Here is a 19,401-nt window from a genome sequence, read left to right on the forward strand (position 1 = left end):
TTTTTATATTAGAAACACACCAGGAACGATAGTCTATATTTCATTTACTGTCCATACCTAGAAACCTTTTTATAACTTAAGTGAAATTTACTCCAAAGAATATTGTAGATTTAAGTTTGTTTTAGTCTATTGAACTTTATTTGTCACAAAATATTTTACAAAACTGAATGTACAGTTTTGTTTGAAGCAGTTCAGGAAAAAAAGAATGGACCATTACAATATCACAGATGGATAGCTAAAATTTTAGCCCAATGAAGAAATAACATTTTCCTTGAAAAATATATTTCTCAACTTTGTGTTTTAAATTATTCTATTCATTTCCAGCATAGAAACAGATAAATATAATGAATTCCACATGCATCAGTTTAAAAAAAAATCTGAATGAATGAGAATGTAGGAAAATAATGTAATGGACTTTTTGCAACTGAACCAGATAAAGGTTTTTAGATATTCACAGTAATTGAGACATTTAATAAATCTAAATAATTGTTTTAATGCAACACTCCTTCTGCTATTGCAAGTTTATATTCTGTTCTAGTACTTTTCCATCTATATATAACATCTTATGAGTATGGCATTATTCAGTGGAAAACAATCAGATTTTTCACAGACTATTTGCTTTAGGCATGTCATGTTAGCTATGTACTTTACAAGAAAATCAGTAAAAACAAATGAGAAATTAACCTTTGACGAATTCAAAAATTTCAACAAGATTGTTTATCTGATATTCCAGTTTTAGACATTGCTTCAGGCAGAAGGATGGTTGTATTGTAGAATGCCAGATTTGGAAACTTTCAAGTTCCAATTATTTTAGTTATGAATTTTATCTCTTATGTATGTCAATCTTATACAAGACTGAATTTAAGAGGTTTAAGTTAAATAAAGATATAATTTGTGTAAGATTATTATTTTATTATTTTATTCATTCAACTGACACAAGGTGTATGGACACATATAGATCACCTATGTTATTTTGTGTTGTCTTAGCATACTTGAATACTGGTAGGCATCAAGTCTTTTGAAAAGGCCTCACAGCAATGTCTTTTTAACCAGGACAGAATAGCTCATCAGCCAAAAAAGTTTATTTTATTTCATTTATTTGCATTTTTCTGCCACTTGTTCATCAGAATCTTATTCTGTTGGACACTTATTCATCAGAATCTTATTCTGCTGGACATCTACTTTTGAATTGAAACCTGACCAAGTCTACCTAATTTGATGTTTAGAATCTGTGATTAAATGACCACTTTACATGTTTTATTCAGTGTTGAAGGACATATGGTAGGTGGCCTTTTGTTGTTTTTACATCCATGTCCTCAGGATGATAGTTATCTCATTGGTAATCATACCATATCTATATATTTTCGAACAGCAACTCTTATAAGTTCATTCCAAAGATCTGAAGATGACCTAATTTAATCAAACTTATGTTTAGACAAAACAATTTACAAGAGGTAACTTAATCTATTTTATATGTATTATATAGATAGATTGTGCTAAAACAATTGATGACATTTTGAAATTTATTTGTCTGTCCTTTAATCTGTCTATGTCCTGAACCAATGGTTTCTGAATGGTATCTCAAGTTACCCTTGTCAGCACTTCCATATGGATATTTTTACCTCTTAAAATTTTAATATGCTGTTACTGATAACAAAAACATCCTTGATGGATTTGAAAAAAGACATAGAATGTAGCAGGTAAAAAAAGCATGAAAGCACCTTCCAAAAGGAAAACACAGTTTGCTGACGATTTGACAGCTATATTTTGCTGATAAATGCACTTCGTTTCGTTAGTGTTATTATCTATAGTCTACAAATAAAGTTTTTAAAACATTATTAACCATTTATTCAAACCATCATGGACCTTTAAGGATGCTTCTTCATAACCATCTAGAATACAATTCCAAGTTTTCCCCACTGTTCCATATTAAACTACTGTCAATGCAACAAGAGTGCACACACCTAAATGTCTCACCTTCTTTACTAGTCATTGATATAATGTTGATACTCCTCAACATAAAGCTTTACTACAACTATCAAATAAACTTAACATGATCAAAGAAAATAAGGTCAAGGTCATATAATCCAAACAAAAATTACATGTACACCCTACAATCATCTAATTCACTACCGGTATTGATTATAGTTTCTAAGAAACAGACTTAACCAAGAAAACTAAACATTGACTTGTGAACCATGAAAATGGGGTCAAGGTTAGATGAACCATTCCAGGCAGACATGTACTCCATAAAACAAATATTGTTGACCTATTGCTTATAAGACCTTACATCAATCTATGCATTAAATATACATGTAGTTGACCTATTGCTTATAGTATCTAAGAAACAAACTTAATAGCTTGCTGTTCAGTGTAAGTCTAGGCTCTGAGTTGAAGACCGTACCTTGACCTTTAATGGTTTACTTTTATAAATTGTGACTTGGACAGTTGTCTCATTGGCACTCATACCACATATTCCTATATCTAATAACCATGAAAGCTTAACATTGACTAAGGAACCATAAAAATGAGGCCAAGGTCAGATGATACCTGCCAGACAGACATATACACCTTAAAATCCTTCCATACTACAAATATAGTTGTATCTTTGCTTATAATTAAAGATAAATAGACCAAAACACAAAAAAATTTACACTGAGAAATGAACAGTTAAAATGAGGTCAAGGTCAAATAAAACCTATGAGACAGACATGTACATCATAAAATATTTCCATACACCAAATATAGTTGACCAATTGCATAAAGTATTAGAAAACAAGAATGTGTCCCTAGCACACGGATGCCCCATCCGTTATTATCATTTTCTATGTTCAGTGGACCTTGAAAATGGGATTAAAAACTCTAATTTGGCATTAAAATTAGAAAGATCATATCATAAGGAACATGTATATGTTGATTTGACTTCAGCTTCATCAAAAACTTCCTTGACCTAAACTTTAACCTGAATCGGGACAGACAAGAAAACATTATGCCCATAAATGGGGCATAAAAAGTCATTAAGTCAAAAACTTCGACCACTGAACCATGAAACCTCATGAACCTACCAGTTGGACATAAACACCTTACAATCATTCCATATACATGTACCAAATATAGTAGACCTACTTGTGTATCTAATGTATGGTCTTGACCAAGAAAACTTAACCTTGTTCACTGGTATATGAAATGAGGTCATGGTCAAATAAAAACTGTCTGTTGGGCATGAGGACCTTTCAAAGTATACACATATTAAATACAGTTATCAAATTACTCAAGTAGTCATTGAACCATGAAAATGAGGTCAAGGACAATGGAAATATGACATATGGAAACTTCGTAACATAAGACCAGATGCTCCGCAGGGCGTAGCTTTATACGACCGCAGAGGTTGAACCCTGAACGGTTGGGGCAAGTATGGACACAACATTCAAGCTGGATTCAGCTCTAAATTTGGATTGTGATTAAATAGTTGACACAGCATAGGTTTCTGACACAGAATGAATGTGTTCTAATGAACTTAAAATTTTTGTTTTCTCTTAGAGCAATTCACTATGCTGTTGAATATTAATCCTCTCAAAAAAATGTTTGAAGAAATTTTCTTTTTTATTTATGAAATTTCAAATGAGAAAAATTGAACCCAATTTTTTTAATCACATCCCCCTTTCCCTTATTCCAAAACTAATCTCAATTAAAATTTCTAATGGAGTTTGCAACAATAACTACTCATTTAAATACATCATAAAATATTAAGATGTAAAAAAACTGCTTGTTATTACTGAATGGTAAAGATTATTTTAATTTATCAGTTGGTAGTAAAAAGTGAATATACATTGTATATTGTATATAACAAAGATTTAAGTTGATTCTGGACAAAGAAAGATAACTCCAATTAAAAAAAAATCTTGCTATTGCACAATATTTTGCAATTAGATATTTCTTGCTTACTATTCTGGACAAAGAAAGATAACTCTAATTAAAAAAAAATTTGCTATTTCACAATATTGTGCAATTAGATATTTCTTGCCATTGCGCAATACTGTGCAATTGAAAAGACTTGCTATTGCACAATACTTAATATAATAATTTTAGATCCTGATTTGGACCAACTTGAAAACTGGGCCCATAATAAAAAATCTAAGTACATTTTTGGATTCAGCATATCAATGAACCCCAAGATTTCAATTTTTGTTAAAATCAGACTAAGTTTAATTTTGGACCCTTTGGACTTTAGTGTAGACCAATTTGAAAACAGGACCAAAAATGAAGAATCTACATACACAGTTAGATTTGGTATATCAAAGAACCCCATTTATTCAATTTTTGATGAAATCAAAGTTTAATTTTGGACCCCGATTTGGACCAACTTGAAAACTGGGCCAATAATCAAGAATCTAAGTACATTTTTAGATTCAGCATATCAAAGAACCTAACTGATTCATTTTTTGTCAAAATCAAACTAAGTTTAATTTTGGACCCTTTGGACCTTAATGTAGACCAATTTGAAAACGGGACCAAAAGTTAAGAATCTACATACACAGTCATGACAGTTAGATTCGGCATATCAAAGAACCCCAATTATTCCATTTTGATGAAATCAAACAAAGTTTAATTTTGGACCCTTTGGGCCCCTTATTCTTTTGGGACCAAAACTCCCAAAATCAATACCAACCTTCCTTTTATGGTCATAAACCTTGTGTTTAAATTTCATAGATTTCTATTTACTTATACTAACGTTATGGTGCGAAAACCAAGAAAAATGCTTATTTGGGTCCCTTTTTGGCCCCTAATTCCTAAACTGTTGGGACCTAAACTCCCAAAATCAATACCAACCTTCCTTTTGTAGTCATTAACATTGTGTTTAAATTTCATTGATTTCTATTTACTTAAACTGAAGTTATTGTGCGAAAACCAAGAATAATGCTTATTTGGGCCCTTTTTTGGCCCCCAATTCCTAAACTGTTGAAACCAAAACTCCCAAAATCAATCCCAACCGTTCTTTTGTGGTCATAAACCTTGTGTCAAAATTTCATAGATTTCTATTAACTTAAACTAAAGTTATAGTGCGAAAACCAAAAAAATGCTTATTTGGGCCCTTTTTGGCCCCTAATTCCTAAAATGTTGGGACCAAAACTCCCAAAATCAATACCAACCTTCCTTTTGTGGTCATAAACCTTGTGTTAAAATTTCATAGATTTCCATTCACTTTTACTAAAGTTAGAGTGCGAAAACTAAAAGTATTCGGACGACGACGACGACGCAGACGACGACGCCAACGTGATAGCAATATACGACGAAAAATTTTTCAAATTTTGCGGTCGTATAACAACTATATACAAAGTATGAAGCATCCAAGTCTTCTAGGTTCTAGAATATAAAGCTTATAAGAAGTTAGCTAACACTGTTGCTGCCGGATCACTATCTCTATGTTGAGCTTTCTGCAACAAAAGTTGCAGGCTCAACAAAACCTAGAGTGACCTCAATTTCTTCACACAATGCTATTTATAAAACTTGTGAAAATCTATCAACAACAAACTTCAACTATTGTAAGCTGGTGGCATGTAGCAAGAAATGTATGGTACAGACAAAAAGGTGTCCCTTTATTACACAATCAAATTTTGTGTACCATATACATAATAAGGAGATAAGGTATGATTGCCTATGAGACAATTTTCGACCCAAATTCAAATGATGTTGATGTTAGAAATTTAAGGCAACTGTACAACCTTCAATCATGAGTAAATCCATATTGAAGAGAGACTATAAACGGCCCTGACATGGAAAATATGAAACAATTTATTTAAGAAAACTTACAGCCTAATTTGTGACAAAACAAATATGACAAACATGAACCAACCACAACCACTAAACTATATTCTGTGTTTAAACTGCTTTTAACTTTCTATAAAAGAAATTTCATTTGGAAAGAAAATATAACTAAACAAAGCTACCTAATGAATTATTTTATTAGAGAAACTAATAAACTAGGAATGTTAAGTCTACTGAATAATTCTTTAAAGTATTGTTCAATGATACTTGGTTTAACATTTGTTTTTCCAAATATGCATGCCAAATATAATATAAAGTAACTGTAAGAAATGAAGTAAATAAAAAATTATTTTGAAAAAATTTTAAATCTGTTTAAACACCTCCATTCATTGTATTTTACAGGACTGTTTTTAGAAGTAGACAAACACAGTAAAAATTTATAAAATCTGTATACATCACTTGCAGAACTTGGTAAGGAATATATTACTATTTATCATATTTCTAGTTTCAACTAAACCTTTTCTAATGCGAAAGCAATGACATTATGATGAACCCTTTATTCATGTACCCTGATTTTAACATGATTAAAACTTAAAAATAAAATATGAACCCTTTTATTCATGTTCCCTGGTATTTAAACTTAAAAAAAAAAAACAACTAAATTCTATCAACAAAATGAATCAAATTTTTGTATATATGTAAATTTTGTTCATAATCTTGTTAACTGAAAAAATAAATACAATATTTTCAAGATACCCTGGTAAATACATCTAAAAATACATCTGGAAGACAAATGACATTGTGTAACTTTTCCTTTTTTCTAAAATTCCTTAGTATTAATGTCCATGTATAAGTAGATATATATATATATATAGTCATGTATGTAAGCCTTGCACTAATCATCCAGTGTTGGTTCCATCAGTGATTTGAAGCTGAACGGAATGAAACCATATCCTTGACCACTATAAAACTTACTGTTAAATTCAACCCTGAAAAATAAAAGGCAAGAGCTCAATTGAAATGTAAAAATTTGTTCATACAATACATGGCGTAGATATTCTAAAATGAAATTTTGTTAAAAAAAATTTAACCAGTTAATATTTTTTCTTAATACTTAGACAACAGTAATAAACTCATCCACCAAGGCCCTAAACATTTACCTAAATTACTTTCAAAATAAATTTATTTAACATCAGCAGGGAAGACATTTAAGCATGTGCACTTTTGTTTTTTTGGAAGTCCAATAATCTCAATCTCAACTTCTGTTTTCACCATATTTAACAGGCTCTCATGAAAAATGCATACTACTGGCATATACTGCTGGCATACATACTTATCTAAATTCAAACCTATGTAACATTCAGGTAGGAAGGTTCTTTAGACAAAGATTATACCATATAATCTAGAGTTAAGAGCATGAATAACAAGAGTGCACACGATGAAATGTCTCGCCTTCTTTACTAATCATTGATATTATGTTGATAGTCCTAAATATAAAGCTTTATTACAACTGCCATATAAACTTAACAGTAACCTAGAAAACTAAACATTGACCAATGAACCATGAAAATGAGGTCAAGGTTAGATGAACCAGGTCAGGCAGGCATGTTCAGCTAACAATTCTTCGATACAACAAATATAGTTGACCTATTGCTTATAGTTTAAGAAAAACATACCAAAACACAAAAGTTAAACACTGAGCAATGAACAGTGTAAATGAGGTCAAGGTCAAATAAAACCTGCATGACTGACATATAGATCATAAAATATTTCCATACACCAAATATAGTTGACCTATTGCATATAGTATTAGAAAAAAAGACCAAAACTCAAAAACTTAACTTTGACCACTGAACCATGAAAATGAGGTCAAGGTCGGATGACTAGTACCAGCTAGACATGTACATCTTACAGTCCTTCCATACACTGAATATACTAGACCTATTGCTTATAGTATCTGAGATATGGACTTGACCACCAAAACTTAACCTTGTTCACTAATCCATGAAACGAGGTGGAGGTCAAGTGAAAATTGTCTGACGTGCATGAGGACCTTGCAAGGTACGCACATAACAAATAAAGTTATCCTATTAATTATGATAACAGAGAATTTAACATTACAAAAAATCTGAACTTTTTTTTCAAGTAATCACTGAGCCATGAAAATGAGGTCAAGGACATTGGACATGTGACTGACAGAAACTTTGTAACATGAGGCATCCATATACAAAGTATGAAGCATCCAGGTCTTCCACCTTCTAAAATATAAAGCTTTTAAGAAGTAAGCTAATGCCGCCGCCACCGTATCACTATCCCTATGTCGAGCTTTCTGTGATAAAACTCGCAGGCTCAACAAAAAACCACATGTAAAAGTAAGGTATGCAAATATGTCAGCAACCTTTACATGACCTAAGTCTTACCAATGTAAACGTAGGGTATGCAGGAAGGCAGACAACCCTTCCATGACAAGTAGTACTGCTATAGTAATACAGGCAAAGGCACCAAACACAAAGAATATAATAACTGATCCACCATAAGGAATGTCCATCTTCAAAGAAAGACGAAGCAACATGGTCCACAATACTTCTGACAACTCTACAAAAAAGAAAGAAAATAAATGGCTATAGGATTGATAAACTGATAATACTGTCTGGGTTTTGATTGTTTCTCGACATCACCTTGGTTGACAATGTTTTTGTAAAGGAAAATAATAACCCTACCATCTATTTTTTTTTTAAATATCAGACTTATATAGTGTTCTACAAAAATAAGGAATAGTATAATAAGCTAATTTAATTACTGTGGACTCAGTATTATTTGTTGGATACTAATTTTCATGGTTTTTGTGGATACAGGTTAAACACCAATTTGAATGTTCAACGAATTACACACACATTTACTATCAGATTGTACATGTTGTATGAAGAATTTGGCAGAACCACGAAATTACATATCCACGAAAAGACAAAAATAAATGAATCCACAGCATATTCTTTCTTCTGTTTCAAAATGATCTAAAATCTACTTTGTTATGTAATATTATGTACACCAGGAAATATTAAAGTTTTACATGTTACGTACAATGATTGAGTGGTGGTTGATCAATGTCTAATAATGAAAATTAAATGTATTCTTTAAGATATCTTGATAAGGTGATATGATGCTGGGTTCACACGTAATTGGAATTAGTATGATTCCCATTCGAAACGTTCTACGTCCTAAAGTCAATTCTAATTCGATTTGCAAAGCGCATCAAATTCGCTAAACTGTCCAAACGATGTTAACTTGTATTTACAAAAATGTATTTCTAATACGAATTGGATAATTTGAATTAGCGAATTGGATAATAAGAATTAGCGTACTGAATCAATTCGAATTAAAAGTGTATGAACGCGATTAGCGAATTCAAATCAATTTGAATTAAAAAAGAAAAGTGTGTGAACATGATTAGCAAATTGGATTCGCATTCGATTCGAATTCAATTCGAATTAAATGTACGTGTGAATGAGGCATTAATGAATCCTGATTTGTACATTACTAGACTTGACACCAGTCAGATTTTCAAGAAAATAGCTGACGTGTAGACTAGTTGCATTCCCAGATATAACATCTGAATCTAAGCCAAATAGTTTTGGTTCTTTGATGCATATTTGTCTCATTGGCAATCGTACCACATTTCCTTAATTTTAAGGTCATTGTTTTTACTTCTAAATGCCATTCGCTTAATAGAGGAGCAGCAAACACAACATCTTTAGTGTTATCAAGTAGGAGATCTAATACTTAATTTCTCCTTGTTGAGGTGAGCATGGTACTATTGGACCACAGAGGCAGTTAAAAAACTTATCAAGCAGGAGATCAAATCCCTAACTTATCCTTGTTGAGGTGAGCATGGTACTATTGGACTACAGAGGCAGTTAAAATACTTGTTATCAAGTAGGAGATCAAATCCCTAACTTATCCTTGTTGAGGTGAGCATGGTACTATTGGACTACAGAGGCAGTTAAAATACTTATCAAGCAGGAGATCAAATCCCTAACTTATCCTTGTTGAGGTGAGCATGGTACTATTGGACCACAGAGGCAGTTAAAATACTTATCAAGCAGGAGATCAAATCCCTTACTTATCCTTGTTGGGGTGAGCATGGTACTATTGGACCACAGAGGCAGTTAAAATACTTGTTATCAAGCAGGAGATCAAATCCCTAACTTATCCTTGTTGGGGTGAGCATGGTACTATTGGACCACAGAGGCAGTTAAAAAACTTGTTATCAAGCAGGAGATCAAATCCCTAACTTATCCTTGTTGAGGTGAGCATGGTACTATTGGACTACAGAGGCAGTCAAAATACTTGTTATCAAGTAGGAGATCAAATCCCTAACTTATCCTTGTTGAGGTGAGCATGGTACTATTGGACCACAGAGGCAGTTAAAATACTTATCAAGCAGGAGATCAAATCCCTAACTTCTCCTTGTTGAGGTGAGCATGGTACTATTGGACCACAGAGGCAGTTAAAATACTTGTTATCAAGCAGGAGATCAAATCCCTAACTTATCCTTGTTGAGGTGAGCATGGTACTATTGGACCACAGAGGCAGTTAAAATACTTATCAAGCAGGAGATCAAATCCCTAACTTATCCTTGTTGGGGTGAGCATGGTACTATTGGACCACAGAGAAGTTAAAAAACTTGTTATCAAGCAGGAGATCAAATCCCTAACTTATCCTTGTTGAGGTGAGCATGGTACTATTGGACCGCAGAGGCAGTTTAATATACTTGTTATCAAGTAGGAGATCTAATACTTAATTTCTCCTTGTTGAGGTGAGCATGGTACTATTGGACAACAGAGGCAGTCAAAATACTTGTTATCAAGCAGGAGATCAAATCCCTAACTTATCCTTGTTGAGGTGAGCATGGTACTATTGGACCACAGAGGCAGTTAAAATACTTGTTATCAAGCAGGAGATCAAATCCCTAACTTATCCTTGTTAAGGTGAGCATGGTACTAATGGACAACAGAGGCAGTTAAAATACTTGTTATCAAGCAGGAGATCAAATCCCTAACTTATCCTTGTTGAGGTGAGCATGGTACTATTGGACTACAGAGGCAGTTAAAAAACTTGTTATCAAGCAGGAGATCAAATCCCTAACTTATCCTTGTTGAGGTGAGCATGGTACTATTGGACTACAGAGGCAGTTAAAAAACTTGTTATCAAGCAGGAGATCAAATCCCTAACTTATCCTTGTTGAGGTGAGCATGGTACTAATGGACAACAGAGGCAGTTAAAATACTCGTTATCAAGCAGGAGATCAAATCCCTAACTTCTCCTTGTTGAGGTGAGCATGGTACTATTGGACCACAGAGGCAGTTAAAATACTTGTTATCAAGCAGGAGATCAAATCCCTAACTTATCCTTGTTGAGGTGAGCATGGTACTATTGGACAACAGAGGCAGTTTAATATACTTAGAATAGAAAGCTGATACTTACGTGCATGAGCTAAACTAAGAGCCCAGAGTCGGAGATATGAAGCTGTATGAGAAATACATCCTAGACAAAACTCTATAGTATGGATAGCTTGATGTATAAACACTTCCCCAAACTCAAACTGTAACAAAATCAATCTAGATGCAGAATATTGCAATAATATGTGTTATAAAGCTTGTGAATTGAAAATTCTAAAAAAAAAATATTTTTTTTTATGAATTTTCTTATCTTTAGAGAGGCCATATGAACTTGGTCATCTGCAACCACACAAACATGCAAGCATATTTTGAATATACAGCCTATCATTTCTTACACAAATCATAGAATATTATAACAACACTCTTGAGGTTTTATTTCCAATTTCAATAAATTAATTGTTCCTATTGGCTAAAAAAAACATTTAAACCAGATCTTAAAAGATTTCTCCCTTTGTCAACTAATTGAAGAAATGCACTTGATTGAAGTTGATACAATAAAATAGAATAGTTAAGAAAACTTGTTGATTGGTTACCTCTACTTCATCTTCAGGTTTATCATGAACTGCATGACCTTCAACTTCTACATCAACATCCTTGTGATTCACACTCTGTAGAAAAAAGAACATCAATTGAATGATACTCTAAATGCATAATAAACACAAGATGATTTTGTAGACAAACAATGATATGCGATTAAAAATTTTAAACTTAAAATAAAATAATGACTGAATTTAGGAATTTATGCAACTGTCAATTTCGAAACTACTCTTAGAAAGGAATCTTGGCAAAAATCATCCTAAGATGTCTAGATACAAAATTGTGTCACTTTTTGAATCTAACCAACCAATGTTGGTGTTGTTTATGATGGACAGAACATAGATTAAAATTGTAGTTTTCCCATACAAATTTTAAACTAATTACCATTATGTAAATGAGATGTAAGAAGTTACATATTATGTGTGTGACTTTCATTCAATAGTTCAATTGAACCAATTATTGTAATAGATTTTTCTTTAATATTTGCCTGAGAAACATAGGTTTTTGCAGTTTTTGTGAAAATAAAGGTAACTATATCTGAAATGTTTTCTGTTACATATATCCTTCTGTGACACATCTTTTATATTCAAATAGACACAGTTTCATACTACACGTAGAAGGGTGTCTAAAATACAGCACGATTTAAAATGATATTTGATATATATTTTTGCTGCCAGAAATCTGTCTTAAGGTGGCTCGCGGGTCTAAATCAAAATTTTATTTTTAATATAGGATTTCGCTATTTTTCTACAAATGAACTTTATTTTATACCTAATAGAACCAGATGCTCCGCAGGGTCAGCTTAATACGACAACAGAGGTCGAACCCTGAACGGTTGGGGCTATTATGGACACAACATTCAAGCTCAAATTTTACAAAAGTTGAGTTTAAGTACAGCTTATTTGAAAATGATACAGTGTCTTGACTGTTAGCGTTGCTATTCAGCAATTGCAACTCATTCAAAATTTTGACCAAATTGCAATTTGTTTTATTAAACCAAATTGTTCAACTGGTCAAAATATTGAACAAATTGTTTAGCCAAAATTTGAAAGTGCAAGGTGATGAAATAAAACATACTATAAGACTTTAACTCCACTTTAATGATGTTGTGAAAAAAGGATTCTATCAGTTTGTATAGGTATATTATAGTCATTTCCATGGTGAAGGAACTGTCATTATTTTGAATTGCTATAAAAATATCCAAACTAAGCTTTCATATAGTTTTTCTTTCTAAAAGTATTCTATATTCATAAGAATCAGATATCATTTTAAATAAAACATCATATATTCAGTAAAATATGTGTGAAATAACAATATGCTCTTGATAAGTTTCCATGGGGAGATAACCGAAAATATTATTCTTTTGAATAAAGACTTTTTGAAAGAAAAAATTATTATCTCCCCATGGACACTTCCTACAAACATATTGCAATTTTACACATATTTTACTGAATATGAAATGTTTTAATTCACATAATGTCTGATTCTTATGAATATAGAATACTTTTAGAAAGAAAAACTATATGAAAACTTAGTTTGGACATTTTTATAGCAATTCAAAATAATAACAGTTCCTTCAGCATGGAAATGACTATAATATATCTATACAAACTGATAAACTGATTTTGTCACAACATCATTAAAGTGGAGTTAAAGTCTTATAGGATTGTAAGTATGTTTTATTTTATCACCTACTTGACTGTGGTTTTCTACATCAGTTAGTTCAAATTTCTGACCAGTTGAACAATTTGATTTTATAAAACAAATTGCAATTGGGTTAGAATTTTGAATAAGCTGCAATTGGTGGATAGCAACACTTACAGTCAAGTCACTGTAATAAAAAATATAGGTCACCGATGAGCTAAAAAAAGATATTTCAATTTTAATGCCCAAAAAGTAGCATTTTTGCACCAAAGGGAGATAATTTGGAGCTTTTTCAATGATATATACATTTTGAAAGTCATCTGGGACCAACACAAATTGATATTTTTGAATGATTTTGTACCAAATGATAAAGCAACATCTAATAAAGGTAATAAATAAAATTTGTAATGAAAAATAACTGTTTAATTTTTTTCTGAAATTTTTAAACCCTCGAGCCTCCTTAAATAAACATTATACATATGATAAACGTATGAAAGTTGTAGATAAAAGGTAAATTTTTAACAGAACTGAAGCATAAACATATGTACTTGGACAATACCCAACCCCCCCAAAAAAACTGGCCCTAGTCTGGATTTTTTGGGTAATTCAACTACTGTAGTCCAAGGTTTTGCTAAAATTTCAGAACACGAACTAACAAGAAATGAGGGTTTAGTCGATTTAACAACACAGTATTGATGGAGGGATTGACAGCTGGCTAAAACATTATATCCTCTACAAAGCATAACTATTTACTTATAACATTGCGACTCTGCATGGCTAAAAATATGACATATGGTGCAATAACAATTAAAGCCAAATTCTTAAAAAGAAAGGAACATAATAAGGTTAATTTAAAGGAGAAAGTGGAATCTGTTAAAGAGGACGAAGTCCATTTTAGTAGTTATTCTATATAGGTATATCACATTTTGGTCATCCCGTTTAATTTCCAGAACATTTACTCCATGATGAATTGTAATATAATCCTGAGAAACCTCATTACAGGATATGCAAAATAAGAAAGGCTTAGGATTACTAATTTTGACCTGAATATTTAGATTTTTCTACTGTAGTGAGGACTTCGTCCTCTAAAACAAAGACTGATATGTGATACTCTGACGTTGGGAAAATGGTAATCATTTGTGCTAATTATCAGCTTGGGAATCGATCAATACATATAGTTTTGGCGGGATATCAAACCTTTGAAATCCTTGGTTGATAAGATCCAGTCTATAATCAAAAGTATATCAAACATAACTAGCAAGGTATAAGTCAAATTTTAACTAGAGTAATGTTAACTTTTTTTCATCTAAAGATTCCAATTCTCATGACTTTCACTAGCTTGATGGTTCTTGAATTTTTTATTCGCATCTTTTACCTCAATTCAATGGTACCCTCTATTACCGGTATATAGTATTTTTATTCTGGTTATAAAGGTGACCTTTATAAATAGGTTTGACTGTACTTCCCTTTACTAAGGCAAAACGAAATTAAAGAAAACATTATAACAGATTGATATATCTAACACTACAAATATATTCCTGAAAAGACATCCTACACCTTCTAGCTTCCAGTAAAAGGAGTATGATATAGTTATAATGAGGTGTGAGGCTACACAGATTTTACACTTGAATTACACGTAAGTATGTCTAGAAGTGCTGTATTTTAAAATTTTATGTAAGAAATCAACTCTTTGTACCCTATTGAAAAGGATTAGTTCATAGTTTAAATTTGACTTTAGAATAATAGAAATTAGTTAGTTCATGCTTAAAGTAAAAATAACAAGTGAAACTGCGAGCTACTGCTCACTGATGATACCCCCGCCGCAAGTGGATAATATTAATAGTGTAAAAATATGCAACTGTTCGGTAAACAGGAAGTTGTCAAGTGATGAATCTGAAAACGCATCACACGGTATAGCTGACTTATATAAATCCTGAAACCAAATTTCAGAAATCCTTGTATTGTAGTTCCTGAGAAAAATGTGACGAAAATTTTCAACTTGGCTATCATGTGTAAAATCATACAAGTGTTCGGTAAACAGGAAGTTGTCGAGTGATGAATCTGAAAACGCATCACACGGTATAGCTGACTTATATAAATCCTGAAACCAAATTTCAGAAATCCTTGTATTGTAGTTGCTGAGAAAAATGTGACGAAAATTTTCAACTTGGCTATCATGTGTAAAATCATACAAGTGTTCGGTAAACAGGAAGTTGTCAAGTGATGAATCTGAAAACGCATCACACGGTATGGCTAACATATATAAATGTTGATACCAAATTACAGAAAGGGTGGATGTGTAGTTCCTGAGAAAAATGTGACGAAAATTTTCAACTTGGCTATCATGTGTAAAATCATACAAGTGTTCGGTAAACAGGAAGTTGTCAAGTGATGAATCTGAAAACGCATCACACGGTATGGCTAACATATATAAATGTTGATACCAAATTACAGAAAGGGTGGATGTGTAGTTCCTGAGAAAAATGTGACGAAAATTTTCAACTTGGCTATCATGTGTAAAATCATACAAGTGTTCGGTAAACAGGAAGTTGTCAAGTGATGAATCTGAAAACGCATCACACGGTATGGCTAACATATATAAATGTTGATACCAAATTACAGAAAGGGTGGATGTGTAGTTCCTGAGAAAAATGTGACGAAAGTTTCATGGGACGGACTGACTGACGGACGGACTGATGGACGGACTGACGGACGGACTGACGGACAGACAGAGGTAAAACAGTATACCCCCCCTTTTTTAAAGCGGGGGTATAAATAGTCAGTATAGGAAAGGTGTACTGACAGAAGTGGTCTCTAAACACATTTAACTCCAAATGGAGCTTTCGTTAGTAGAAGCCATATTAACTATGTGTATCAGTGAGAAAAATGTAAAAGCATAAAAATATAGTATATATACAAATACACATAATTGACAGCGCTGATGATGTTTCATAGCCTGACCGGTTTCGGTCCAAAAAGGCTATGAAACATCATCAGGCGCTGTTAATTATGTGTATTGGTATATATACTATATTTTTATAAAAAAAAATAAACAGTCATTCTGTTATAGCCTTCACAAAAACTCATTCTTCAATCAAGATATGGTCTCAATAAAGGGTGACATTAGAAATGACAGTCATCTGTCCTAGGGGCAAATAAATGGGGGAATGTGACCATGGAACACAGATGATGCCCCCGTTCGTCTATCATATAAAGTTATAAAGGGACATTACTGAAAAACCGTAATAGTGATGCTACCCAAATTTGTAATTGTACATGATCTGAGTTTTGTGATAATAACAATTGTGTATGGTAAATTTAATACATTTGAAGGCAAACTTAAGTTAGAGAATTGAAACAAAAAAATCATCATTTTTCCATTTGTGAAGGGGCATAACTCTAAAACGGTTGACGCCACCAGAATTCAAAATCAATCTACTTTTGTGGTAATAAGCATTGTGTTTAACTTTCATAACATTTGGTTAAGGCAATCTTAAGTTAGAGAACAGAAACCAACTTTGAGACTTATGGACATACAGACGAACAAGAGTAAAACTTAATGTCCCTTCCACCCAGTGGTGTATAAAAAACTTTCAAGGGATTTTCCGACTCAGTAATCAACCAATCAAAATACTGGATTTGGTGTTTTAAGCACAAATTTTGTACTCTTGAGGACTGAGTAAAGTCTTATAACAGAGGACCAAGATATGTCTCAATTTACTTAATTTTGATGCCAAACTGTTGAACTACAATGTATACATTCATCCAGGAGCTAAAGGAATAACCAGCCATAGATCCATAGACAATTTAAAGGATCAAAGACTAGATAATCTACAAGTGAAATGCACTGCAATCTTATATCAAGCAAAATATCTTGCAATTAAAAATATGAACTATCTGAATAAAGTACAAGGTGATAACTATAAATGATCCTAGGAATTACTACTTGATAATAATGCAAAATCATTCTTATTGTGGTTCAAACATTATAGTCCCTGTAAATAATGTACTGAACCATGGACAACCATATTCATTGAGCAAACTAAAACAATGGAATCCATGGCTCAGTCATACTAATTCTGGAATATATATGTATATAGCATGCACGATAGACTTACCGATTTAAGTTCAATGTCTGACTTGGTCGGTTTGTCAACAGACATTGATGACTGATTAGAGAAAACACACAGTTAGTATTCATATCTGAGTATAAACACACACACACACACAAAGTAACAGAGTTTCAATGTAATCGCCAAAGATTTAGGACAGACTTCATATAGATGCAAATTTTTTACACGCTACCTAGAAATGTTCATTTGAATGTTGTAGATACATGCAACTCTTTATAAAATAACTCATTCTAAAATTATGTTAAACAAAAACTCTTTATAATATTAGCAAACGAATGAACTAAAGGTCAAGCTAAAATCGTATATCACAATTGTTAAAAGGCATGAAATAATACTTTAAACTAGTTATTGAAAACATGCATCTAAGCCATGCAATTCTGTTTTTTTTTTATATTTGCAAGTTGCAAAGACACAAAAAAACACAATATATACATGTACATATGTAGTAAATGAATGTTAGATCTTTGTCATGCCTTTTTCTCAAAGCAAACATTTTAACATTTCAAATAAAAAATTATTAGCTAATTAAAATTACATAATAAAGAGCTATAATTAAAGTCATTAAAGCAAAGCAGTAAAGTCAAATTAAAACATATATACATGTATTATACCTATCTATTTTAGTGAACAATAGTAAGTATTCAATGGTACAGGGGTGAATTGTTACATTTGCTATTTTCTTTTACTCTGTTGCTATGGAAACTTACATTATCTGGCATTTCCTCCTGAGAAATCAAAGCTCTTTCTGATACGGCTCCCAAACCTTGCTTCCTCTGTAATAAAAAGAATCTCTTTAGGAACAACTCTTGTTATTTGTCTTTCAGATGTTATTCTCTGGACTGGGTCAAAAGTATTCCAAGGCAATAAATTTTAAAATAATTTATTAGACTAAGACATCCAGTTTAAATGAAAACTTCCACACCAGTCTTTTTATTGTATATCAACAAACCATGCAGGATAACAAAGGGCAACAATAAATGTACTTCGCAGACAGGTCTAATAGGAATGGAGTGTCAATCTAGAAACCATAACTGACCCATCAGCAAAAATGCTTTATTAACAGTTAGTGGTTCTACTGTTCAATTCACTGGAAATTTGACTAAGCATTATACACCATATCGTTATTTATCCACCATTACTGGATATTATAGAAGTGTGTGTAAAATTTTGCTATCAAAAAAGAAAATGTCTGACACCAGAAATGTAAAGTGATTGTTGTATGATGTCAATCGTTGAAGTGTCCAAATTCTCACGTCAAGTGTCATAGATCCCCAAATAGCCATTAGGTCTATTGTCTAGTTTAGACTTTATGAATATTATGTGCACTGCAAGTATAAGTGATATACACGTATATGTATTACAATAACCATGTACCCAGTGGCAGTAGTTTATAATATTCATTATCAATTTTACTGTAATTATTTATGCATGATGTTAGAAAGCTCACTGCAAGCTGATGTTCCACAAAATGTTATGTTATGACTACATGATAAGCCTGTTTTAAGTATGATCATTTGAAACAGGTGTTGGTGCAGATAAAGGTAAAATTTTATAAACAGGGACGTAATATCAATTTTGTCACAAAACTATAAGAAACATTCCCAAACATTTATTTCTTACAGTGAAATTTCTGTATATGTTTATGGACTGATGAATAGAAATCTACATTTCAAGACCAAGAAATGAGAATATATACTTTTTACGTATCTTGAATGATCTCTATTAGACCTTCTAGCAAATGAAAAAGTAGAATAGTGTAGTACAAATGTTATTGATGTTTAATTTTAATTCTTTTAAAAAAAAACATGCTTAAGAAAACTCTTTACCAGTTAAAACATGCACATGCGGTATGGGCTTTGCTC

The 19,401-nt window shown here is 32.2% G+C and overlaps 1 protein-coding gene across 4 annotated transcripts in view; it reads right to left on the reverse strand.

Annotated features, from left to right (window-relative positions):
* Positions 1–5,945: 5,945 nt before the first annotated feature.
* LOC143045838 (V-type proton ATPase 116 kDa subunit a 1-like) overlaps positions 5,946–19,401 on the reverse strand; it is a 32,617-nt gene continuing 19,161 nt past the window's right edge. Inside the window, exons 17-23 of one of the 4 annotated variants that reach the window (XM_076218629.1) lie at positions 18,247–18,312; positions 17,525–17,575; positions 14,604–14,633; positions 11,759–11,833; positions 11,251–11,368; positions 8,187–8,361; positions 5,946–6,755 (exon numbers count right to left, since the gene is read on the reverse strand). In XM_076218629.1, coding sequence (XP_076074744.1) covers positions 6,662–6,755; positions 8,187–8,361; positions 11,251–11,368; positions 11,759–11,833; positions 14,604–14,633; positions 17,525–17,575; positions 18,247–18,312 — 609 coding nt within the window. In that variant the 3' untranslated portion in view covers positions 5,946–6,661. The remainder of the gene's footprint in view (positions 6,756–8,186; positions 8,362–11,250; positions 11,369–11,758; positions 11,834–14,603; positions 14,634–17,524; positions 17,576–18,246; positions 18,313–19,401) is intronic. The other 3 variants (XM_076218632.1, XM_076218631.1, XM_076218633.1) reach the window with 3 other exon arrangements.

Source organism: Mytilus galloprovincialis, chromosome 9 (genome assembly GCF_965363235.1).
Source record: "Mytilus galloprovincialis chromosome 9, xbMytGall1.hap1.1, whole genome shotgun sequence".
In the NCBI taxonomy this organism is placed as follows: Eukaryota; Metazoa; Mollusca; class Bivalvia; order Mytilida; family Mytilidae; genus Mytilus; species Mytilus galloprovincialis.